Raw genomic sequence first — 24,737 nt, 5'->3', positions numbered from 1 at the left:
AGCCAGCTGCAGCTTTCCTCCGGCGCCTGAGGGTGAACAAAGCCATCAGACCTCCACCTTCCCCTTACAAAACGAGGGGAAAAAAACCCGAAAAGGACCTAAAAAAACCCTGGTAAAACCTGCAGAGACAAAGTGCCGAAAGGTGCTAAATGAGTAGAGTTACTGGGCTTTTTTTAATTTAGTGTTCCTAGGCAAGTCCCGCCCTCGTCTCAGCCATTGGCTGGGCTGGATGCTACCAGGCTTTTGTATAAGGCAGGCGATGCAGCTGTCAGGCTCACAGGCTCACGATCCCTGCTCCCGAGTAAGTAGAAATGGGCAGGAGCTCGCCTGTTGCCCTCTTGGTGGCCCTGTGGGCCGGCCAGCTGGGCATGTGGGCAGCGGGGCGCTCCAAGGTGAACCCCAGGATCATCACAGCGCCGCAAGGTAAGTCCCGGGCTGCACTCAGCTGCAACCTTGGGATGCAGCAGCAGTCCCTGCAGCTCTCAGCTACTCCCTGCACCGTGTGTTTCATACCTGGGTCTTGTCTTTTGAGCAGAGTTGGTCTATTTTTATTTCTTTTGTTTCCTCAGGGAGACTTTCGGCTTTCTGTAAAATCACTTAAAATGCCTGTGGTCTCAGGCAGGGGTTTCTGACTTGCTTGGTTGCTTTTAATTGCATTTTTAGACTATTCTTTCCTTTTTTATATTCTTAAAAGCATTTTTTTACGAGCTGGGTATATTAAGGGCTGTCAAAAAGCTCTGAAACAGACACAGTAACCATTTCCCCCAACTTGCAGTTCTCTGGAAATCGAGACGTGTATTTGCATAGTTAATGGACTGATTTACTTACCCTGTTTGCTGCAAATGAGTTTTGTGAGTAAATATTTGCAAAACGTCCCTGGTCTGTGGGAAAATATGTAAACGGCACGTAAGGACTTTGGTCAGATCTGATCTTAGCAGAAAGCGAACAAAGAAATGTTTTCAGGCAGCAAGCTTAGAGTACAGCCCGAGCTTGGTGTGTGGAAGCTGGTTCTATCATGTGTTTTCCAAGCTTTTTGATGAATCCCCTCCAGGGAGGCTTGAACAAAGACCCCGTCTTGTCCCCGGGGTTTGGCTGAGCCGGCGGGTTTAGCCGGGCTGCGGCTCTCGCGCTGCTCTGCGGTACAACAGTTCCTCTGTGCTCCCCATTCCCCGGCAACTTCAGAGAACACCAATTTCCCCGGGTTTGTTCTGCGCCATCTGTTATTCTTCTGCTGGTATTTAATATGCCCTTCCTCGGGATGAAAGAGCTGGGATGAAGGGCTGGGAGCAGAGGGAAGGGTGGTGGGGTGCGTGCGTGGCTCAGAGGTGGCCTCTGCCTGTCACCTCGGTGCACAAAGGGGAGAGACACCGGCACAGAGGGCAGGGAAAGGTTGCTCTGAGTATGGCGTCATTTGTGGTGGCTGCTGGCAAATGAAGTGAAAAAGGGGTGGAAGTGGTAGGGGGCAGAAGGCATGGAGTTGGACACCAAACAGAGGATGGGGTCACACGTTGCCCCATCGACATTTCCCCTGCCCTGCTTAGGGCAGAAGGGTTAAAGTTAAATTGTCAGGGTTTGGTGGGGCTGGCAATGCCTGTCCTGGAGTGAAACTGTGCTGAGGGGGAAGAGAGGGATCAAGTGGCTGATTCCCACCTGTCTGCACACAGTGTGGTCATTTGTCACTGCACCTGTGTCAGGGTGGCTCTGAACATAATCTGTCACTGGGAAGCACTGAAACCAGCTACTCTTACGGCACTTCCCTGCAAGGGGATCAGGTCAGCTTATCTGTCTTCTGTGCTTATCTGTTTCTCTAATTTTTTTGGAGAGCTTAGCAGGGCCACAGGCCAAGAGGGATTTCAGCCTGGGAGGTATCGGAGGGTGGCACGTTCAGTCCTGTGTCCTAGTTAACAGATTGCATTTTCCTTGGAGTAACCTCTACCCTTCAGAAGTAGGTCTGTGGGTGAGGAGGAGGAGGGTGGAGAAGAGGAGGAGGATCTGGAGTAGGGTGAAGAAATGGGACAGGGGCAAAGGGGATGCTGTCGGTGACAGGAGGAGCCCTCTTGAACTTCTCCAATGCTCGAGACACAGTGAAAACTCAGCATGTTCAGAAAAACCTGCAGCTCAGCACAGCATGCTGCTGCTCTTTGCAGCCACATACAGAGGCTTGTCCCTCACTGTGGGTGTGATGGTGTTGCAGGGCTTGATTTTTCAGCTTGACCACCCTATTCCTGGAGGTGAGAGCTGGATGAAGCACAGTATTCCAGGACCTTTGCATGGTTGTGCGGCATTTGCAGTGGTGCAGCGCTGGCCTCAGCCCTGGGCTCTGCAGGAGCTGGCAGCTCTTCACCTAATTAAATTTCTTACACGCCACAGCCCAGCACAGGCATCAGGTACAGCAGCCTCAGCAAAGGCACCTCCTCACACTACAGCCCTGCAGGTGAAGGCAGTGATTTCTGGGACTGACCAGAACCAGGCTCTCTCTGGGAGGGAAGAGCACATGTGTGGGATTCCTCCCTGGCTGCTGTGCAGGGGGAGAGGAGGAAATTGGTACTGGACAAAGCTGCTGATGTCTTTCTATCCCTCAGCCTTGCTTCCTTCACCAGCACCATACCTTTACCAGCCAGGCCCAGGGAGAGCCCTGCCTGCACTGCAGGTACCTCTGAACCACTCTGCTGTTTTGCCCCCCAGTCCTGTATTGTCCGGGTTCCCAGCAAGAAGTAATCTGGGAAAAAATGTAACCAGGCTTAGGTGGCACAATCTTGAGCTCAGACCTGGAGACAAAGAAGCAGAGTCAGCCTGTCTTGGTGCTTGGAGCTCTTGTATTTAAATAATTCCACAGTCCTGGGGACTTGGACTGGTGGCATCAGGCCAGGGTGGTGGGTGGCTGGAGCATGGTGTTCTGCAGCTTTGCCTTTCCATGGCTTATAAAGCCACTCTGAGGCTTCAGCCCCAGTTCTGCCTTATTTTGTGTCCCTGATGCCGCAGCACAGCGTGGTGGGAGGTGAGGAAGGGGCACGCTTTCCCCAAAGATCAGCCTGATTCCATGGAAAGCAGGCTGAGGGACCCCTGGAGCCTTCCCAGCAGCCAGTGCAGGTGGCCAGCTCTGGGTCCATCTGGGCAAGCAGTTATTGCACAGCATATCTGACTCTGCAAGATTCCTTCCTCTTAGGGGGAAGATGCCTGAAGCAAAGGTCAGCTGCAGACCACTGGTCATAGCTCAAGTGCTTAAGAACCTTTTTACTGGCAAGGCTTTTACCTCTGTTCCCATTTGCAGCTGGCCCAGCACACAGATGGGCCGTGGTATCTTCTGGCTGTTGCCATTCCCTGTGTCCTAATGGAGGAAGATTCTAAATGCCGAGTTCCTTATCTGCTGGGACTTGCAGTGTGGGAGTGAGTTCAGCCTCAGCTGCCTGGGCTGGTGCAGAAACAAGTGCTCCAACCTTGCACGCTATGTTCTTATCATCCCTCTTATTTCCATCCTCCCCCTGCCTGCGTGGATTTTTCCAGCTAAATGCTGACCAGCTGGGCTTTGCTTTGCAAAAGGTGCCTTCCCATCCCACACGGAGCTTTTGCTTGTCAGCACGGATAGCGTGTTTGCTCTGCTGATCCATCTGCAGCGACGGAACCCGCTGTGTGGCGGGGCTGGACAGAGCTGGCCGGGTGATGGATACAGCCTCTCCCTGTGGAGCGGGAGGGTGACATCCCAGGCTGGCTGTCTCATGACCGGAAAGTCACCGAGCATCGGGAGAACACTGAGGATGGCAAGGAGCCCGAGGGCTGGCTCAGGCTGCTGTAGCCTGGGGCCTTTGCAGCACAGAGTCATTTTTAGCTGCTGCCATGCTGAGGGCTCTATCCCTGTTTCCCCGCACGTGCGTAGATCCAACACAAACTCAGTCCCTCTCTGGTGGTTTCATTGACACCTTGGGGTAGGAGGGGGTCTGGCTGTTAAATTATTCCCATCTTATTAACAGGTGAGACTGCAAGTTGAAGGGAACGGGTTCTGAGGAGATAAGCAGGTCCCTTTGGGAAAAGAAAGAAAGGCTATACACTTGACCCTTGGCTGCCTCAACCATGTGGACTGCTTCCAGCCTGCCCTGGGACACAGCAGGCCATTGGAGTGGCAGTTCCGGGAATTTGCCTGTGCTGCCTGTAATGACTTCTGGGCTTTGCTAAGCTTGGCTGCCTCCTTGCCTTGGGAAAACTGTCAGCAGGACTCTGAGTGCTGCAGGAGCTCTTCTAGGAGCTCTCCCTGCCCACCAATGTGGTGGTGCTGTGTTCAGCTAGACTTTGGACAAGGGCCTAGAGTGATGGGACAGGGGGGAATAGCTTCCCACTGCTGGAGTGTAGGTTTAGATTGGATATTAGGGAAAAGATTCTTCCCTGTGAGGGTGGTGAGACACTGGCACAGGTTACCCAGAGAAGCTGTGGCTGCTGTATCCCTGGAAGTGTTCCAGGCCAGGTTGGATGGGGATTGGAGCAGCCTGCTCTAGTGGAAGGTGACCCTGCTCGTGGCAGGGCAGGTGGAATGAGATGATATTTAAGGTCCTTTCAACCCAAGCCATTTTGGGATTCTATGAGATAGGGCAGAACTCATACTGATGTGGCAAACCAGAGGATTTTTGCTGCTAGCACCAGCTTTTCCTCCTCAGTGACAGCATCACCATTTCCTTGTGGTCCCACGAGTGTGAAACATCTTTGTAGGACAGTTTCACATGAAGCTCTCACCATTTCCAGGAGAAAGCTTCTTGCTTTCCCAGCAACGCTATTTTCTGCAGACGGCTTGTTTTCACAGGGTGAGTGATGCTGGGAGCAGAAAATGTTGGTTGAAAAATATATTTTGCTCTGTGCAGATTGAAAAAGAAGAAAAACAAACCAAACAAACGGACTGAATCACAACCGCCTCCTGTTGCAAGAGCATGACACGAGAACAACAGGAACGGGAGGACTAATGGAAGTTGTGGCTGGAAAAGAGAGCCAGATGTCAATTCCTGCCCAGCTCTGTGCCAGCCCGAGGGCTGATTTGAGGTCAGGATTGCTGAAAATTGGCCTGGGAAGGTGTTCTGTAGTTGAGGTACTCAGACATGGTGCCTTAAAAAGACAAACTAAGTTTAAACCTGAATATTTGAGTACAAACTAAATCTAAACTTGACTACAAACTAAATCTAAGTATTGAGTACAAGGTGCTTTTAAAAGAAACTTGTATCCAGAAAAAGGACTGGAAGGTGAGTTAGAAGGGAGAAATTGTCTGTTTTGCAGCCAGCTACATCTGATGGCATGTGGCTATTCCTGGTCGCTCCCAGAATAGGACTTGTTCCTCCTGTTGGACACTCTTTTCCTGTCAATCCCAGCTCCACCCGGTGCTGTGTGTGACAGGGAATGCTGTAAGACTGTCACAGGAGCTGGATGTGGAAGCGTCTCCTACCAGCTCTAATAAATCCAGAGTAGTGTAAGCCTGGAGTAACAGGGCTTGTGTAATAAATCTTGCCCTTAATGACAGCTCTGGGTCTGTAACTTGTCCACTCCCCAGTTTGAGGCCCATTGACTGGCTCAGTGCCCTTCTGATCCAAGTCTAATTATCCACTTGTGATAAACATTCTGCTTTATCGAGGATATGTGTGTCGTGGGAGGGAGAGGGCACTGCAAGTTTAAGGAGTTCTAGGATTTTCCTTGAGGAATGCAGAGCAAGTCCCAGCCAGACACCTGCCCTTGGGCTGCCCACAGCAACCCTCGTCATGGGTTTGCTCATATCTTGGTGTTTTGGGAAGTCAGATCTCAGTGTCTGGTTTCAAACGCCTGACTGCGAAGCTTTCCAAGTCTGAGTAATATTGTGCTGCAGCCAAGGATGGATGTGGGAAGAATGGATATCGTGTGTTCTGCTGGTGGGGGGTCAAGTGAGCAGAAAGGGGGTGCTGGAAAGGGCTTCATGGCATGTCCTGGCACAAACCCAAGTGACTGCGGGACTGAGACCCACCTCATAACCATTACGGGGTGAGAAGCCTCCAGCAGCAGGTAGAAGCTGGAAAGAGCATGGCAGGGCCCTCCTCAGTCCAGTGAGGAAGTCCCTTCCTTGGCTGCACACATCTCATCTGTTTTCTACAGGGAACCGTAACTCCAGAGCCACTGATCTTAGAATCATAGAATCAACTGCATTGGGAAAGATCTCCAAGATCATCAAGTCCAACCCTTGATTCAACCCCGCCTTGGTTACCAGACCATGGCACTGATGTCACATCCAGTCTCATCTTAAAAACCTCCAGGGATGGAGAAACCACCACCTCCCTGGGCAGCCTATTCCAAACCATTCTTCTCCATGGGGAACATCACAGATCCCCTTGCCCTCTGCCCACCTCTGGCTGGCCTCTCCTGGGCTGGGAGGAGTTGACACATGCTTGGGAAGGGTTTCTCAGCTGCAGGAGAGTGGGAGATGGAAGGCAATTAAGTGAGGTTGTTTTGCTGGTGGATGCTGATAGAGCTGCTCGGGGCAATTTTCGTCCTGAAAGGCTTTTTATGGTAAATCAATCCCTGGATCTTCCTAGTGGGAGGACTCTCAGATCCTGCTAAAACCATCCTTTGTTGTGTTGACACAACATCCAGTGGTTGTTCTGCCATTGTTCCACTGACCGTATATTAAAATTCCATAATCACAGGCCCCTGTTCCCCGGCTTCCGCCAGGAACAGGCACAGCTCAGGACTGTCATTACAGAGAACAGCTTTGGGAAAGTAACAAAACCTGGCTCTAAATTTAGCACCTGCAATCCATAGGGTGCAGCGAGCAGCTCAGCTCCGGGGCTGGTTGGGAATAACGTACCTGCTGGATGACAGGCTGCATCTGCGGCATCAAAGGCTCTGGACTCATCTTGCAGCAGCACAGGCTTCAGTGCTGCATAATTTTGGGGGGGGTGAGCATGCAGGAGATAGTGGTGGTGTGTTAGTATGCATGGAATATGCTGCCGTGCCTGTCACGTAGTCATTTTGTGTTTAATAAGGAGAAATCCATCTTTCCTGGAGCGTGGAGCACTCTGGTTTGAGCCTTCCCAGGGTGAGCAGAGCCCTGCAGTGCTGCCCGTGTTCCCAGAGCCCTGATGAAGGCAGAGGCTTTGAATCCAGGGCATGTTCCTCCCCGGCTGCAGGTTAGGGGTCTCTTTTGCTGCTTGCTGAGTGGGTGTTTGGGACCTGCAGGCTCTGGCTTGGAGGCCTCTGGCAGAGGGAATATCGGCAGCGCTGCTCTCAGAAGAGCTTTTGAGCAATCCTGCCCATGCCCAGCAGCTGCATTACGAAGCCAAAAGGTTTTTTTCTCCCCCTCTTTCTTCCTGCCCCGGCTCACCCCAACATTGAATACTGCTGCCTGCTGCCAAGGCACTCCCAGAAATAGAGTGGGAATTGTTAATGTGCCAGAATATTTGCCTTCTGGAGTGTAACTCTAAAAAAGCATATTTGTCTAGTTAGAGTGTGCTTCGCAAGCGTGGCCCTTCCAGGCATTTGGATTGCACATAGGCTGAGAGCTTTTGTAGGATATATCCCTGATAATGTGGGCTGAATTGTTTCCTCTGCTCCGGAGCATTTTGCTGTTGATGGTAGGGATCTCTTGAGGGCAGCAGCAAAAAACACCCCATGATGGCAGGGCCTGCAGGAATGGGAAGGAGCCAGAGAAGAGGCAAGATGGGAGGCTGCTGGGAATGTAGGTTGGCCAAGGATGGAAAAGTCCCACTGTAGAGAGGCTGTTGATGTTGGTGGTCTGTCTGTGGCCTTGCCCTTCCCTTTGGAGGGGTGCTCGGAAGCAGTTAGGGAGGGGTGTGAGGAAGGATGACATGAGGTTTCTTGGCGAATGATTAAACGCTGCTCATCAACAAACTCTCAGGGGCAAGACAGGATGAGAAATACCAGATTGAACCCGTTGCTCTGCCTTCCTGCGATCTTGAAGTGTAAGGCAAGTCGGGCTGGGTTTGACGAACAGCCACATTTTTCCCCTCCATGCTTTCACACCTCTTTTGTCTGGGTTTTCCATAAGCTCATGGAACCCTTAGCCAAAGGTTCAGGGCTGTGTTCCCCTGATCCCTTTCCACTCCCTTGTGGGATGCCTCTGCTGCCCAGTACTGGGCTCACTGGTTCACTGCGTGAAGAGATGGAGTTTCCATCTGGTCACAGGTGGAAAATAGAAGGAAAGCAGCACACAGCCCAATCCCTTGCTCTCAGCTCTGCTGCTTTTGGGAGCTACATCCTTCCTACAGGATGGAGGGTGTGGTAAAATTACGGTCAGGGCTTTTGCCTGCCCTGGGCTGATGAGAAAGCACTTTGGAAAACCATTTGATGTGCTCTGTCATCTCTGGGCACGCTCTTGGGATGCATCTGTGGGAATGCCTGGCCAAAGGAAAGGCAGCTGCAGTGACCACAGTGTTGCTGCCATACCTGGCTGGTGCCCTTTCCTGCCCTGGTGGGAGAGGAGGGGCTGTGTTGGTTTTCGAATATGTAGGTGAGGACTGATGCCCACAACAGTATTTGTTGATCCACTCTCCAGATCCTGCCCTCTGGCTCTTGTGGTGGGATGGACAGAAGCTGGGAGGCTTCCTGTGGCAGGGAGCTGTGCGGTCCCTTGGAGGGCACGGAGGGCTTGAAGGGGCAGGAAACACGTGGATGTGTCTGGTCTCAGTTAAGCAAGAAACATTTTTAGCACCAGGCTGCCTAGTTTCCGCTGCGCTCCCCAATTGAGGCACAGAGGAGTTTTGGGGGTCCCTACAACCATCCTTAAAAGAAGGCAGGGGAGACTGGAAGGGGAAGGCAGGCACCAACCCCTTCTGAGCTATGCCAGCCACCATGCTCCCAGTCTGCTCCAAGCTAAACAGGAAGGGAACAGGGAGGGAGTGAAAGGGGGACAAGTATGATATTTGGTCCTGGAGGAAGCTTTTAGGAATATGGGATAGAAATCTGTAGGGAATCAGGTGGTATTGGTTCTGCTCTCTTTATTTTACTTCCTTTGAGAGATGACTCTGTTGGAGCACAGGCTGAACCGAAACAGTGTGGGGCTGCCCTGTACAGTGAGAGATGTTCCCCACAGGGTGATCCTTTAGCCTTTCTGCACCCCTCCTGCTCCAGCACGGAGAAGTGACTGTAAGGACCCAGCTCCAGGGATCCTTAGGGAGCAAGGACTCCAATGCCAGGAGTGCAGCTCAATCCCTCAGCAGCATGCTGGTGGCAGAAGACGGGAAGAGGAGGGATCAACCAAGCAGGTTTTTTTCATGTGCAATGAATGAGGAGGAAGTGGTTTCCCACATTTCTTTCCTTTTCACCCCCTTCTCAGAAACCCCTCCACAAAAACGTATCACTTTTCACAAGGCGTGTTGGAGACCTTGCAGCTCACAACCCTTCAATTATTCTGTGACAGGTCAGAGCCAACCACCCCAAAATGTTCCTTTCGGGTTGTCTCATTTAGAGTCAAATTGTTCCTATAAAAAACCCTGTAGCTGCAGGCTCTGCCGGGTCCCAGAAGCCCATCAGGCTGCTCAAGGCATCCATCCCATGGGAAAGGGAAACTCATGGGTGAGCAGGGCCCTGGGGAGCATGTCCCGGTCCTGACTGTGGTTTTCTTGTGTCACATTGTTCCCTTCAGGCAAAGTCATGATGGAAGAAAAACCTAGCACAGCAACTCTCCGGAGATATATTTCCTCTTTCCGAAATGTCTAAATTTGGGAATTTATAGATCATCTAAAAAAAAAAAAAGTGCTTGTTGGCATCCGTGGTGGAGCTGGGGAGGCAGATGGCACGTGGCTCCTGGATGGGAGTGGTGTGGTGCAGTCCAGTCCTGCTCCCAGGGATGGAGGGAATCTATGGCAGCCCCATGGGGTGACTCCATCCCTCTGGGATGGGTGCTGTGATTTTCCACGTTCTCCTTAGAGAAGATGGTAGGGCTGGTATCTGGCCAAGCAGGTCGGAAATCCAGGGATTGTCCTCCTGGTCTTGCCTGAGGGAATACTGTAACCAAAATGCCATTGCTGAGTGATGTTGGAGCTGGGATGGAGAGTCCTGGCCCCAAAGTGGGTGACTAAGGCAGTGGACCTGAATCACATTCCCAGGAAAATGATTGATCTGCCTGTGCTGGGATGCTTGTCATACATCCTGCCTGCGCCGGGGAAGTGGGAGTGAAGGAGGGATTGATGTCATTGCATCGAGACGGCTCCTGTCTTCCCAAAGACGGAATGATGTGGAGCAGCCCGGAGCACACAGCCCTGACTCACAGCCAGCCCTGCATTGCTGGGAGCTGAGGGCACAGGCGTGGGAATGAGATCCAGGGACACCCCCACACTGCCAGTCCTTGAGTCAGCACGGAAAAGGCAGCTTTTCCTTCTGCTGCCAGAGCCGATCCCAGCCGGATTGCCGCAGAGTCATGCTGTTATCGAGGTCGAAATCTGTCGCAGCTATTCAAAAAGGAAGGAATACGTAAAACCTGGGAAATGGTTGGAGAGGGAAGGGATGTGAGCAGGAGCGTGCTCGCTGTCAGGCCCGCGGCAGCGGAGCAGGTGGCCGCGATGACTGACGGCGTTACAACGTGTTACAGCGAGAATCCCCGGGGCTGCCGGGTGCGCTGCCTGGGCGGCGGGAACGTGGAGAAGACTTGGCTGCGTTCACTGCAGCGGCGCCGCACCAGCGTAAATCCTGATTTGCCATTTGGTGGTGGCCCAGCCCTGTGTCCCTGTCCTGTGGCAGCGGCCGGAGAGTTTGGGAGAACAGGGGCAGCTTGGGTAAGGGCAGCACAGGGGCTGCAGTGGGCAGCAGGTGGTTCCAGGGAGCAGGTAAACCCCATACTCTGCTTTCCCAGAGTATGCTTTCCCTCATAATGCTGGGTGGGTCCCATTTAATAAGGGGTTTATAGGCAGCAAGTAAAGGATTTGCCTCTTCCCTCCATCAGCACCGCTCCCCAAAACCAGCAAGTGCTTATCTCATCCTCCTTCCCCTTTCATTTTTCCTCCCCCAGCACCTGCAGGCCCGCAATGGCTCACCCACTATCAGTGCTGATAGCATTGTAAGCCAGTGACTAAGCTGAGTGTCTGGGATGCCGGAGCCAGCTGCCAGACCGGGAATGGTGGAGTGTGAAGGGGAAAAGGACAGCCATAGCTGAGTCAGCCCTCCAGCCGGGATGGGAGCTGTCTTGTTGAGTTTGCCTGCGATGAGGCTGCGTGCCAACGCTGCCTCTCTGGCTGGGCATCTGTTCTGGAGGTGGGAGCACAAAGCTCTGGGATGCTCTGGGAGCCCAACCTTGCTGTGGTGCTGGGAAGGACCAGGCTCTTGGTGCCTTCTGAAGGGGCTTCTGGACCCAAAGGGAGCCAGAGAGCCATTTGCTGTGTCACTAAAGCTGTGTCCGTGTCACTCTGTCAGATTGGAAGCAGGATTGCTCCGTCTGTCATCTGCATTGTCCTGTGTTTAGGGTGGGCCTCCCTGCCCTCAGCTCATCTAGAGCATCTCCCTCTTCACTTCCTTCCTCCCCCCTTACCTCACCCTGCAGGCATCCTTCCGAGATGCACCGGGCTCCTTCTTTCTCCCTCATTTAATATTATTCTTCTCCTTGCCTCTGGTGTGGTGCTCTCCCCAGCACAAAGCCGCTCTTTCTCCCATTCATCCCGCTGGACTGGGGTTAGCATTTCAATGCACAATGGTGCCATTGATCTGTGTGCTATCCATGAGGTTGGCAGTAAATGCCAGGCAAAAGCACTCGGGCAAAGGGACTTGGCAGAGTTAGCGAGGCTCTGGAAATGAGCCCTGTGTCTTCTGGAGCTCCGGACTCGGATTTTGGAGGGAGGGTGATGGCAGGGTCATGCCTTCCCCCTTCCAAGGGGAAGAGCCTTTCTTCACAGTGTCTAAAGCAGCTTTGGCATTGCAGGGAAAAGCATGTCCCATTGGGAACATAGCAGGACATTGCCCCATCCCTGGAGGTGTTCAAGGCCAGACTGGATGGAGTTCTGAGCAACCTGGTCGAGTGGAAGGTGTCCCTGCGCGTGGCAGGAGTTTGGAGCTAGATGATCTTTAAGGCTCCTTCCAACCCAAACCATTCTATGATTCCATGATTCTGTGATAGTGTGGGCCATTAGATACCCTTTGCCTCATCATTCCCAGCTCTGGAAGCCATTTATACCCCCATGTAATGACACAGGGGTGCAGGATTTCTCCCCCCATCCTGCCAGAGGAGAAGCAAAGACAAGGGATCAAACAGCTTCTATAATCTGAGCTGTGCAGGTCTGCCACAGAGGTAGAGGGATCCCAGCATCCACTCCTGGAAGCCCCCTTAAAGGCTCCCTTCCAAATCCAGTTAAATCAGTGCTGGAACCACAACCACACTTGTGGGCCCTGGCTAGCAGAGCTGTTTACTCTCAGCTTAGTGATTCAGAGCAGTCCCTGGGGAGCTGCAGGATAAATAACACGTTGGTGCCGACCAAATTATTGTTTAGGGCTTGTTTGTTTTCAGCTCTTTGGAGAGGAGTGTGTCCTTGCAGGTTGGCACAGCTCGCTGAGCTGAGGCAGTGTTGGAAAAAGCCTCCAAAGGAACCCAAAGGTAGTGGAAGCACAGGGCTGAAGTGTGTAAAAAGTGTGAGGAGGAGGAGGAGCGGGGAATGGCTGCAGATGTATGTTTGTCTGGATGAGCAGCAAATTTAGGGGCTGGAGGTTTGAAAACAAGAGTAAAATTTGCTGCAGTCGGGCCAGACCTGCTTGCAGCGTGTTGGCGATGGGGTAAAAGGGCTTTAGGGGTTCCTGTGTGCCTGGCCTCCACAGATTGGGCCAAGAGTGGGGTTTTTGAGGACTTCTGGGAAGGGAGAAGGTGTAAAGGGGATTAGTCCCCTCCTAGGCAAGCTTAGACTGAGTCTGTGGCTGATGGCAGGCCTGGCTGGCTTCCCACTTGGAGGGCAGATGAGTTGCAGAATCACTCTGAAAGACTCCATGCCAGCTTCTCCACAAGGCACAGCACATGCTCAGGAGTTTCTCTGAGTCCTTGAGCAGAGCAGAGGCACAGGAAGGCTGATGAGGGGATACGGGGCAAGCAGGGACCATCATCCAGCTGGGCTTACCTGGCTGAGGGTCCCAGTGGGCTCCATCCCATGGAGCAGGGGAAGGGCACACAGAGGTGTTGCATATAGTTTCTGTCCAAGGCACATCTCCGCCCTCTCTTTGCAGTTGAAATGCCCTTGCAAAACAGGACCTGTGGGTTTTTGGCAGGTTACCCAAGCCCTGATGGGAAAGCATTGCTCGTTTAACCCTGCAGGGATTAGAGACCTGGAGAAGGTGCAACCAGGGAGCAAAGTGGAGAATAAACCCACAAGTCAAGCAGGAATTCAGCAGTCCCAGCGACCTCTATTAAGTCTCTTTCCCTTTTTGGCTCTGCAGAGCCTTGGCCACGGGCCCCCTGCGCTGCTTGCTCCGGGCAAAGGGGAGTGTTGGACTGGGCAAAGATTGGCCTTTCCCTGTCCTGCCAAGTGACAACCCCTATAAATAGAGGGACACGTGCCACTGATTAATTGCCTGTCTGTGCAGGCCGCCCACTCCCGAGGCAGCCCCAGCCTTTGTCTGTGTGCTGGGAGCGGCAGCACTTGCCAGGAGAGGGGCCCCTTCTCTGGAAAAGGGAGAAGAGGGAATGATGAAAATAGAGTTCCTAAGCAGAGGTTCATCCTGATCCTTGGAGCCTTTTCCCCCTTGGAGGAGCAATCCCTCTGGTGTCATAGCTGCCCACTGTGGCAGTCTGGGCCCTGGCACACCCACTAAAAGGGGCCCAGATGTGGCTGCACCTCCCCAGAAAAGGCTGCAGGAGGGACAGCAGAAGCCCCAGGGGAGGAGAATCACACCTGCAGTGCAGGGCCAACCTCCTGCACCTGGGCTGGACAGAGGGGAAGGGAGGATGCTTGTAGGAAAGAGGAGCCGGAAAAGCCAGAATGTGAAAGAGGAAGGAAAGAAGAGAGGACAGGCAGTTCTTCTTCCAGCTGGGCACGGAAAGCCGCCCATCTTCAGCAACCAGTTGTGATGTCCAAGGTCTTGCAGCCACTTCTTGTGAAGCCCATCAGTTGTGGCGTTTAGGTGCATCTTTCCCCTCCCACACCTGGGCTCTGGCCTGGGGAGTTCCAAACCCTGTCTGACCCTCCTGGGAAGTAGGATGCTGACAGGGCAGGGAGGGGGGTGATAAAGTGCAGGAGGCTGCAGAAGCCAAATCTATCAGGCAGATGCCTGGAGTGGTGGTCAGAGAGGGGATGGAGCCCTTCATCCCAAAGCTGGGAGGCAGGAGGCACTCGGACAGTGGAAGGCAGTGCTTACCTGGCTGCTGCAGAGCCAGGTCTGAGTCTCTTTGAGCTCCCACTCTCCTACCACAGCTCCTCCAGCAATTCCCCTTCCTATTCCTCCATCACAGGCCAGGTGGGGTCACTCCTATGTGGAGCTCTCCTGTCCCCTGGGGCCCAAGGGACAATAGCTCCACTCTGAGCCTGGGAGCTGCCTTTCCCTGCCTGCCTGGCTCTGGGCCAGCCATCCCAGAGGGCCTCCAGCCCTGTGTCCATGTTTTTCTCATCACTCCAAGGGCACGGGAAGGGAGTGGATCAGCCGAGCTGGCCATGTGTGCTCTCTGCAGTGGTTTCCCTGATGAGTGTACTGTTCCTAGGTGCAAAGGAATATGTATTTCCCAGGAGTGAGAAGTACCCAGTCTTCTACCATGAGGAAAACAGCTCATCCATCTACATCGGGGGAGAGGGGAAGCTTTACTACTACGACTTTGCAACCTCTGAGAACTACACGGTAAGAATGTTCTGCTAACACATTGGGCCCCAGAGCCCTATAAAAAGTGTCCAGCATCTGTCTCACAGCCCAAACTCCAGGTACTCTATAAAGTCAGGCCTGGAAGAGCCTGGTCTCTGCCCAGCCTGCCTGATCCAACCAGGAAGCCACAATATCAGTGTAAGGAATAGCTGGAGCAATGGGAAAGTCTCCTATGCTACCCATTGGTGGGTTCTTCCCTGGATGTGATTCTTCTGAGGTCTTTACTGCCCCACAGGAAGGATTTTTTCAGTAAAGAACTGTTTCTTTAGTATGAGAAGTGGTGCTTAGACTGGCGTCACTGGGGACGTTCCCATTCTTTTCAATTGTCGGAGTCCAGGCTGCCTTTTCTCAAAAGCAGGAAGCTCTGAGCTGGGCACTGAGTTAATAGAGCAGGAAAACCCCCATTGGCTTTCTTCTGACCCCTTCTTGTCTTTCTCTTTTCCTTTCGTGTTCCCAGAACACCGTGGTTCATGTCTGCACCAGCCACTATTGAACGCCTTTTCCCCACAGTGGCAAATCCTCTTCCCAGATCATCTGGGAAGCAGCTCAGTCATTCCTGCCACTTTAGCCCTGCATCCCCACTTCTCCTCATCACCTCGAGGGCCTGAGGGACCCAACCCAGCCTTCCTGGGGGTTTTCAAATGCCAAGGGTAGGGAAAAGGGACACAGTGCAGTGTTTAATGACCTTCTTGTAGTGCATGGGGCTGAGCCCATGTGGGTTGGCCTTTAGAGGGAAGGAATTAATAGCATTTTTCTCTCTCTTTTATCCTAGGAAGACTTCTCAGTGAAAAATGAGGGACTGTGCATGATGTCTGGGAGTTTGGTAGGTCCTACCTGTGGCAGAACTGCTGGATGGGTGAGGGTTGAAGGACTTGGGTTGAAGGACTGCTGGGGAAGGAGCTGTGTGTGCTCCTCATGTGCTCTCTCTGAGTGAGGACCTCCTCCTCCTCTAGCTGTAAGATGCATGAAAAAGCTGGGAAGCCATCTAGCAGTGTGTTTGTTAGTTCTGGGGGCTTTGCCCTGCTGTTCACAGCTGCTCATGCTCCTCTCCCTTCTCTTGCAGGAGGACAATAAGAATTACCTCACACTAGTGGAGAAGTACGGAGACGGGATGTTGGTGTGTGGGACCGGTGCCTGCGCTCCCACCTGCTGGAACCTGGTATGAGTCCTTCCCTCATTTGAGCTGTGCCAGGCAAGGAAAACCACTTTCCTCTTGCCCCAGGGGTGGATGTAGGCACCTGATCCCACTTAGGTCCATTTCCATCCTTCTCCAGACGCAGAGGAAGGAGAGCTCATCGTGGGATGGGAGAGGAATTGCTCCTTTCACCCCTGACTCCAACACCCTCGTCGTCGTTGATGGTAAGTCTGATATTTTCATATTTTCCTATTTTTCAGTTGTCATGCTGTGCACAAAAGGCTTTCTGTGACAAAAAGGGGCCCCTGAGGCTGCTCCAAGGCCTTTGTCCCCTGCTCTAGTTGGCCTTAGCGCTTCTTGCTTTTGCCTCATGGAAATGCACATCCTTTTAGGACAGAGCATGGCACAAGGTTGTTTTTTTCCATCCAGGGCATGGGATCGAGTGTCTGTGTGGGAGGGTCAAATGCAATGAGAACAGTGGGGAATCACAGGATCATAGAATGGTCTGGGTTGGAAGGGTCCTTAGAAGGAAAATCCTGCAATAATCCCACTGCTCTGGACCTGGAAAGGGGATCCTTCCCAAGAATCTGTCCCTGCCACTCTTTAAGGAGTCCTGCCAGACCTGCTCAGTCCTAAGCAGTGAAGACTGAGTTTCTTGACCTGTGTCCACCATCTCTGTGAGTTCATGTGCCCAAAAGTTCTTGTTTCATTCTTTTCCTCTCTTCTTACAAATCCTTCTTGTCCCCTCTGGAAACATCCTGCTGCAAATGAGCCTTCCTATCCCGCAGGTGATGACATCTACTCCACCATCAAGAAGAGCCAGCAGAATGGCAAGATCCCTCGTTTCCGTCGAGTGAGAGGGGGTGGAGAGCTCTACACAAGCGACACAGTGATGCAGAGTGAGTGTGGGGGAGATTCCCAAGGTGTGGAAGCCCACCAGGTTGATAAGTTGGACTCTGTCAGACCACAGCTTGGAGGGGGACATCCTCTCTGCCCAGCTGGAGTGGAGCTCCAGGGCTTGTTCTTTGGGGTCTTCAGTCACCCCTGAAGTTGCAGGGAGGGCTGATCTGGTCCCCTCAGTGCCAGCTGAGGGAATTTCACCTCTTTGCTTCTGTCACAAAACACCTGATAAGTGAGTTCCTGTTCCTCAGGGTAATGGGGAAATGAGGGTGGCAAGTCCCTTCTCAGATAGGAGGAAATAGGGTTGTGTAAAAGTGCCCATCAGCTGCCCTGCGGTGGTGGAAACGGGAAGAACAACTTCCACTCCGGGCAGTGACTCTTTCCAAAACCCCTGCCCAGGGTGAGACCCTGAGGCAGATTCACGTTGGGTTAAGCAGGGGACAGAGTGGGGGTAGAGGGTAAGGACCCTCCTCCATTTCCATGAGTTTGTTATGTTGTCTCCCCATCGACACCAGGAAATGGGAGACTATCGAACCTCTGGCAAAATGAAAAATTAAATCAAGATGACAACAGAATAAAACAGAACTTGTGCATGGAGGGGGAAGCCAAACCAAACCTGGGAGCCCCAGAGCTGCCAGGCTGATCCCGTGCTGACACAGAGCTCCCTGCCATGGGAGCAGCAGCTAACGATGCCCAGAGGGACCTGATGCTGCCGGGGATGCCCATCATGGTAGAGGTGTATTAATAGGAACAGCATCACTGGGTTTTCCAAACACAAACAGCGCTGAGGGATCCTTTCTCCCCAATAACACCTCCCTGAGCAAGAAGGGAGACGGGTTTCCTTTGCTGCTAAACAGCCAAGGCTTCACCAGGTTCTGTGGATTTGGCCCTCAAGGGAATGAGTCTGGGATGTTGGGCAGGAGGGAGAGGAAGGGGAGCCACTGGGAAGGTGTCAGGTGAAGCACAGTTGGTGCAATGCACAGGTCAGGCACAGCAGATGGTCTCAGACCTGTCCTTTCCCTGGAGCACAGATGTGTTCCATTCCCTCCCTCGGCTGCAGGTGGGTGGTTGGCTGCAGAACATGCTGCTTTGTCCCCATCAGTGGCTTTTCAGATGAAGTCTGTGTGCTCAAGCCACGGTTTTCTGATGGCTCACTTCCCTTTTCAGACCCTCAGTTTGTCAAAGCCACCGTGTTAAGGCACGAAGAGCCTCACCAGGACAAGATTTATTACTTCTTCCGTGAAGACAACCCGGATAAGAGTCCTGAGGCCCCCAGAAACATCTCCCGCGTGGCCCAGCTGTGTAAGGTACCACGGGAACCATGTGTGGTGGGGAGGCAGGAGTGCTCCAGGGGTGACAAATGGACATGGTGGCTCACCTGGGGTTATCCACGCTTCATTTGGCCCCTCTGCCTCAAACGTCTCCTCTGCCACAGAGTTTGTGTGGGGTACAGCCACGTCCTTTGGCCTTCCCCTCCTCTGGCTCCCATCTTGCTTGTAGGGAAGAGAAATACCTGCCCTGTCTTGCTGGGATGTTAGAGGAACACGATTGTTGCTGTAACCAGCATCAGACATACCTCTGGAGCATCCCTCAGTTATCCATCCAAGATGTTGGGGGGCTTATCCCTCCCAAGCTGGGGACTTTGTGGTGTTCTCTGCCAAACCCTGACTCCCTGCTTTCCCTCTCCCCCAGGAAGATAAAGGAGGAACCAGTTCCCTCTCTGCTTCCAAGTGGACTACCTTCCTGAAGGCCAGCTTGATTTGTGTTGACCCAGTCACAAAGGGCAACTTCAACTGGTTGCAGGATGTCTTCTTTGTCCCCGCGAGCGACTGGCGGCTCTCCAAAGTCTATGGGCTCTTCACAAACACCTGGTGAGGGTCTCTGCAAAACAAGGAGGGGGATGCCCTGTCCCATGGGCCAAAGGGCATCCTTCCTTCCAGCCCTTTAGTGTCTCTGGGAAACAGACGGAGTGGATGTGGTGATGAACACAGCTGTGTCCCAGCTGTAGGGGTGGTGACCAGCATCTCCCTGACCCCCTCTTTGTCTCGCTGCCCTCAGGGGAAGCTCTGCTGTCTGTGTCTATTCCTTTGGGGACATCGACAACGTGTTCCGGACATCTAAACTCAAAGGCTATAACGGTCCCAACCCGGAGATCAAACCTGGGCAGGTGAGTGAGCTGCTCCCCGTGAAGTGGAGAGGGGTCCCAAGGCCAGGAGAACTAATCCCTGCAGTCCCACTGCAGTTCTCAGGGTACCTGGAGCAGGTGAGGGGACACGGAGCAGCCGGGTGAGACCTGGGCAGAGAGGGTGGTTGTAGGCACTGGGGGAAGGAGCTGAACCTTGTTGCTGGAAAAAAAAGGAGGCCGGAGAAGGTCCAATGCCTTCACAGAAAGCATGGGGAGACAGGCTCTTACATGCACCTGGCACAAGCACAATTGCAGCACCCCCAAGGTCTGTGTTTGCCCCCAGTGCAGGGCTGTGCACCACGCCTGGGCATCTCTTCTGGGCTGAGGTGTCCATGCTGTTCCCCTGCCAAGCTCTCCTGCCCTCCACCCTCATCCCCAGGCACCTGTCTGGCTCTGACAGTGGCTTTTGTGCCCTCCTGCTGCAGTGTGTTCCCTCGGGACAGCACACCCCCAGTGAGACCTTCAAGATCGCCGACAGCCACCCCGAGGTGGAGGACCGGGTGGAGCCCCTCTCCCCCACCAAGAGCCCCTTATTCCACAACAAGCACCGCTACCAGAAGATCGGGGTGCACGAGGTCTCTGCGGCTGACGGACACCGCTACAATGTGCTTTATCTGGCAACAGGTACTGGGAACCGCTCCCTGCAGAGATCCCTGGAATTAGCTTTCCCCTCGAGGGTAGGGAGCCCAGGGGAAGCAGACGAGACCCTCACTGCAGAGCGAACAAGGGGCTGTGTTCCCAGCTTGGCATATGTTTGTCAAGCGGAAAAGAGCTGCCAAGTCCCAAGTACTACTAAATACTTCCAATTTGGCTGCGTAGGCAAAGCCGGAATCAAAACAGAATCCCAAGCATGTGGGATTTACCCTGTTGAGCCTCAACCTGTGGGAGGTCTCAGGGCCAGTGTTTTTAAGGCAAGAGAGGGGTAGCACAGCTCTCCCCAGGTGTGGCTTTACAAGCAGAAATCCTTTCCAAAAGGACCTGCTCCATCATTTCCCAGTGCTTCCCTGTCCTGGCTGCTTTACCTGCCTGAGCTGTGCTCATCCCTTTCTCTGCTCTGTGCTGGAATCTGTTCACTGGCACTTGTGGAGGGACTTTTTTATTATTCCTAATCTATGATTAAAAAACTCTCAGTGGGTGGCCTGGGTTGGATTAGGGCCCTCGCATGCTCTGATTGGTCTTATTTTCCAAAAGCCTGAGTTTAAATGCAGCTAACGCCTTGCAGAGTCCCACTGGGAAGCTTGATCCCACATGCAGGGCTTGGCATGGCAATGCCCACCCTCTCTGGAATGGGTACAGAGACACCTGGGGAGTCCTGATCCCTGCATGAGCTAGGATCACATCTTCCACCTCTCTCTGGTTGATGGTGGGATGAAGGGAAGACTATTTGGGAAGGGGAAACCATGCAAGAGGATGAACAACAAGGATTCCTGAGCCCTGTTCCCTCAGGACACTGCTTTTGGGAAAGTTCCCGTTCTCTCTGGGTGGCTGGTGTCAGGAATCCAGTCAGGCTGTTGAAATCTCTTGGCATCATCTCTTCCACTCTCAGGATGTCTCATCAGGGCTCTCCCCTCTTTCTCCCCAGACAAAGGATCCATCCACAAGGTTGTGGAGCTGCCAGATGGGGTGCAGAATATCATGGAGCTCCAGGTCTTTCCGAACAAGGACCCGATCCAGTCCATGATCCTGGATCACAAGAGGGTGGGTCTCTGCTTGTTCTGTGGGAAGGAAAACAGCAGGTTGTGCTGTAACTTTAAAATCAGGCAGCAGGGAAGGCAGGGATGGATGCATTACTGCCAGCCCCTGGGTCTGGAAGTAGAATCATGGAATCACAGGATGGTTTGGGTTGGAAGGGACCTTAAAGCTCATCCGGTTCCACCCACCTGCCATAGTCAGGAACACCTTCCACTAGCCCAGGTTGCTCCAAGCCCTGGCCAACCTGGCCTTGAACACTTCCAGGGATGGGGCAGCCACAGCTTCTCTGGATAACCTGTGCCAGGGCCTCACCACCCTCACAGGGAAGAATTTTCATCTCAATATCCCATCTAACCCTGCCCTGTGTCAGTGGGAAGCCATTCCCTTGTCTTGTCCCTCCATCCCTTGTCCCAGGTCCCTCTCCATCTCTCTTGGAGCCCCTTTAGGCACTGGAAGGGTCTCTAAGGTCTCCCTGGAGCCTTCTCCGGTCAATAGCCCCAGCTCTCCCAGCCTGGCTCCAGAGCAGAGGGGCTCCAGCCCTTGGAGCAGCTCCGTGGCCTCCTCTGGACTCACTCCAGCAGCTCCACATCCTTTTGAAGACATTCACCAGGTGGCACTGGGACACGGTGCCGGGATGATCATCCATCCCCTCTGCTTTCCTCCCGCAGGCCATGCTGTATGTCGGCTCCACGAGCAAAGTCCTGGAGATCCCCATGGACATGTGCAGGGCGTATCGCAACAACTGCCACAGCTGCCTGCTGGCCAGGGACCCCTACTGCGGCTGGGCCAATGGCTCCTGCCAGTCCGTGTCCCTGAACCGGTACGTGGTGCCTGCACCCGCTGCTTCCGTGGGAGAAACACCCAGGGCCTCGGTATTCCTGTTCCAGACCACGGCCATGCGTGGTTTTGAGGCCATCTTCCTGTCACAGAGAGAGATGAGCCCATCATCTCCAGGCAGGGAAGTGTGGATGTCAGTGCTGTCCCAAAAAGTCTGGGATCTCTCTGCAGGGATCCATCCCTCCCTTGAGGGCGTTTTGAGCACCCAACCCCAACCCTCTGGCTGTCCCCAGAGGGGTCCTGGGCAGCACCTTCTCCATCTTTTTGCTGCTGGGTCTCACATTTGCCATCAGCAAACTCCTAATTGGGAATGGGGGGGGGAGGATGTTTTCTCAATAATACTGGGTAATAAACTTCCTTCTATCTCATATGGGTGATTCCTTTCCTATCCCTGAAATGCCGCTTCCCTGATGTTCTGTTAATGCTTATTCCCATTCCCATCTGCTAGGGATGTGCTTCAGAACCTGAACTTGGATGTGTGGCAAGGAAACTGCCAAAATGGGGCTACTAAGGAAGGTATGTAAAGGTTTTTTTGAGCCATAGGACAATGTCCCCAGTGGTGGCTGGGGCAAGGTGGCTGATTCTCCAGTCTTTGGATGGGTTGTGCAAGGTTTTACTACTTATTGCTGGGGAACTGGGAGTGAAATCAAGACACCAGGTTGGAGTTAGTGGAGACAGTGTATTTCTGAGCTAGGTGAGAGGGATTAAGCTTTGCTTCCTGGGAGAAAAGTCCTGTGGGCTTCACCGGACAGGGGCCATTGTTGTTAAATGGCTGTGTAACACAGAATCATGGAATGGTTTGGGTTGAAAGGGACCTTAAAGGTCATCCAGTTCTACCCCTCCTGCCATGGGCATGTCCTCATCGACCCAGGTGGTCTTCCCTAGGTGCTCTTGGGGGAATCTCTGGTTCCTGGACAATCCTGCCTCAACCCCTCCTTCTCCGTGTCTTCCTGCAGACGACTACCAGAACATCGCAGTTGTCCCTTTCTCCCGCTATTACCTCAACTGCTCCATCGAGTCCCACTATGCCACCTACAACTGGTATCACAACAACAGCCTCATCAAGACCTGCAACACCACCCACCCTCAGCAGGATTGCTTCCACTTCATCCAGAACGTCAGCCACGGCCACTACGGCCACTACGTCTGTGTCTCGGAGGAGGACGGCTTCAAGCAGGCGCTGGTGAAGGAGCGCCTGGTCAACCAGCTCCGGTTCCTGTTCCAGAGGGGCCAGGCCACCATGCCCTTTGGCTCGTGGCTGCAGCTGCTCCTGATGGTGGCTTTGGTGGAGCTCTTCCACTGAACACAACGGTGTTCCCACCGTCCTGCTCTTCCTGCACTTGCTGTCCGCTCCTGAAGCGAGATCCCTGTTTTCTTAGGCGCTCCTTGGACATTAATCTTTGATTGTCCCCAAAGGGGTTCTGGGCAGCACCTTTTCCATTTTTGGCCTCGGTGGAAGAGCCTTGGTGGGGAGGATGTGACTGCAGGGCCAGGTGGAGCAGGGGTTGGGGACACGTGGGGGACATTCGCTGTACCAGTGACAGCCTCTCCCTGGCAGCTCTGTTATGCTGTTCAGGGGACTTCTGCCGACGTGCATGCACTGATCCTCAGGGCACGGCCACTCCTCACTTTAGGAACGTGCATGTGATGAAGAGGAGGAGCCAGCCCTCGGCCTTCTGAACTGGTTGATCTGAGTGGGGAGTGACACCTCCAAGTTTTTAGTGGCTAATGTTTGGGTCGGCAAGCAGTGCCACTTGTGAGTCCCCTTCTGGTCTGGAGAATTGGGCTCTGGAAGGGTTTTGGGTTTTGGTTTATTATTTTTTGTTTGCAGCTGGCTTTGATGTGGGAGGGAGATCGGGAATTAGCACTGGAAACCTGCAAGTGCAGGTACAAAGTTACGAGTTTGCATGGAAAAGGCTTGGAAAATGACTAGATTTGGGGTGTGGGGAAGGACAGATGGAAGGGCACTGGAAGGGAAGGTGGAAGCAGAGCCCAAACCAAACTGGGAGGCCCTGGGAAGACGTTTGAAACGCACAAATCCTCTGCAGGCAGCTAAGGGCATTTATCTGTGGGCAGCAGGCAACCCCTGCTCCCCACACCACTCCTCCAGGAGAGGGACCGGGCTTCCTCAGGGAAAAAGGCTGCGGATCTCAGGGCGACACCGCCGGGCTCGGGGGGCTGTGCCTGTCCCCACCGCCCAGAGCAGCTCTGCTTCCCTTCCCCCAGCGAGGGGACACGGGGGGCCCAGAGTTTGCTTCCCTTGGGCTTTGAGGTCTCCGAGCAAGACTAAACTGTGAAAAACGGGATTCTCTCCCTGCAGAGGGTGATCCCACACCTTGTCCAAACCTTTCCCAGTCTGAAACACCCCAGCCTCGGGCTGTGTAAGGGTGAGGGCATCCTGTCTTATGCTTCCAATAACCTGTCGCAGCAGCACAGCTCCTGCTTCGTGCCTGCTCACTCAGGAGTGCCCGGGGAGTCTTTTGGGCAAGGGGGAGGTGCCACGTGCCTCTCGTGACCACAGACTACGGACAACGGGCCAGAGCTTCCTACTGCACTACATTTCCAAGGTATTCTCCCCCTGGAATCTAGGATAGAGCTTCTTACATCCCTTCTCAAAGCACTTTAACTTCGTGAACTAACAAATACCTATTTATTGTTAACTGGTCGTTACTGTACTTGTAGAGTTTTATAATATTGCCGAAGGTGGGTTCAGATTAGAGGAGTTGGAAAAAACACCACAACAGCTACCAAAAAAATCTTTCAGAACTGTAACCAAAGTGGATGGTTGGAATAAAGAATGGAAAAGAGCAGGCGAGCGCTGTGTTTCTCACCAGGACTTGAGGGATGCTGCTACAATGGTGACCAGGGTCTCCTCTACCCCCCCTTCCCCATGACTGAGGGGTCCCCATGCCTTTTTCCATGTCCCACCAGCAGTAGCCCCAAACCAGCCCTGGGTTTGCTGCTTCTGCTTCAGGCTGATACCTTCTGGAGTGAGAAGTTGGGCAAATTCCCACTGGAAAATCCAAAAGGGGGTGTGAGCAGCACCCATGGAAAATGAGGAATGGAAATAGTGGTGGTCCTGATGGGTGTGTAACCGTCCCATCACCTTCTGCTTCTGATGTTCCTGCTTTTTAGCTGGTTTTGGGGAAAAATGAGCTTATTACAGGGGGAAAAAGGCCAGGCTTGGGCTGGAGGGAAGCAGAGAACAGGAAT

At 53.3% G+C, this 24,737-nt stretch overlaps 1 protein-coding gene across 1 annotated transcript; it reads left to right on the top strand.

The window, feature by feature from the left end:
- The first annotated feature begins 244 nt into the window (after positions 1–244).
- Positions 245–24,331, top strand: SEMA7A (semaphorin 7A (John Milton Hagen blood group)). Its single transcript, XM_027698049.1, has 14 exons — positions 245–423; positions 14,621–14,754; positions 15,548–15,598; positions 15,839–15,934; positions 16,050–16,134; positions 16,699–16,809; positions 17,978–18,117; positions 18,503–18,681; positions 18,869–18,977; positions 19,421–19,619; positions 20,578–20,693; positions 21,356–21,507; positions 21,973–22,040; positions 22,481–24,331. Exons 1-14 carry the CDS (start codon positions 312–314, stop codon positions 22,825–22,827), a joined length of 1,899 nt encoding a protein of 632 aa, XP_027553850.1. The 5' UTR covers positions 245–311; the 3' UTR covers positions 22,828–24,331.
- The last annotated feature ends 406 nt before the right edge of the window (positions 24,332–24,737 follow it).

This window comes from Neopelma chrysocephalum, unplaced genomic scaffold, assembly GCF_003984885.1.
Source record: "Neopelma chrysocephalum unplaced genomic scaffold, ASM398488v2 Primary Assembly neopelma1_124, whole genome shotgun sequence".
Lineage (NCBI taxonomy): Eukaryota > Metazoa > Chordata > Aves > Passeriformes > Pipridae > Neopelma > Neopelma chrysocephalum.
Note: the sequence above shows the minus strand (reverse complement) of the source record. Positions and strands in the feature narration are given on the sequence as shown.

What these genes read in the sequence shown, in the direction of transcription:
- SEMA7A (XM_027698049.1), top strand. Translation starts at nt 312, where the DNA reads ATGGGCAGGAGCTCGCCTGTTGCCCTCTTGGTGGCCCTGTGGGCCGGC. An exon ending in CACCCTCGTCGTCGTTGATG is followed by an intron (nt 16,135 to 16,698) that starts GTAAGTCTGATA and finishes CCTATCCCGCAG; the next exon opens with GTGATGACATCTACTCCACC. An exon ending in GGGCTCTTCACAAACACCTG is followed by an intron (nt 18,682 to 18,868) that starts GTGAGGGTCTCT and finishes CGCTGCCCTCAG; the next exon opens with GGGAAGCTCTGCTGTCTGTG.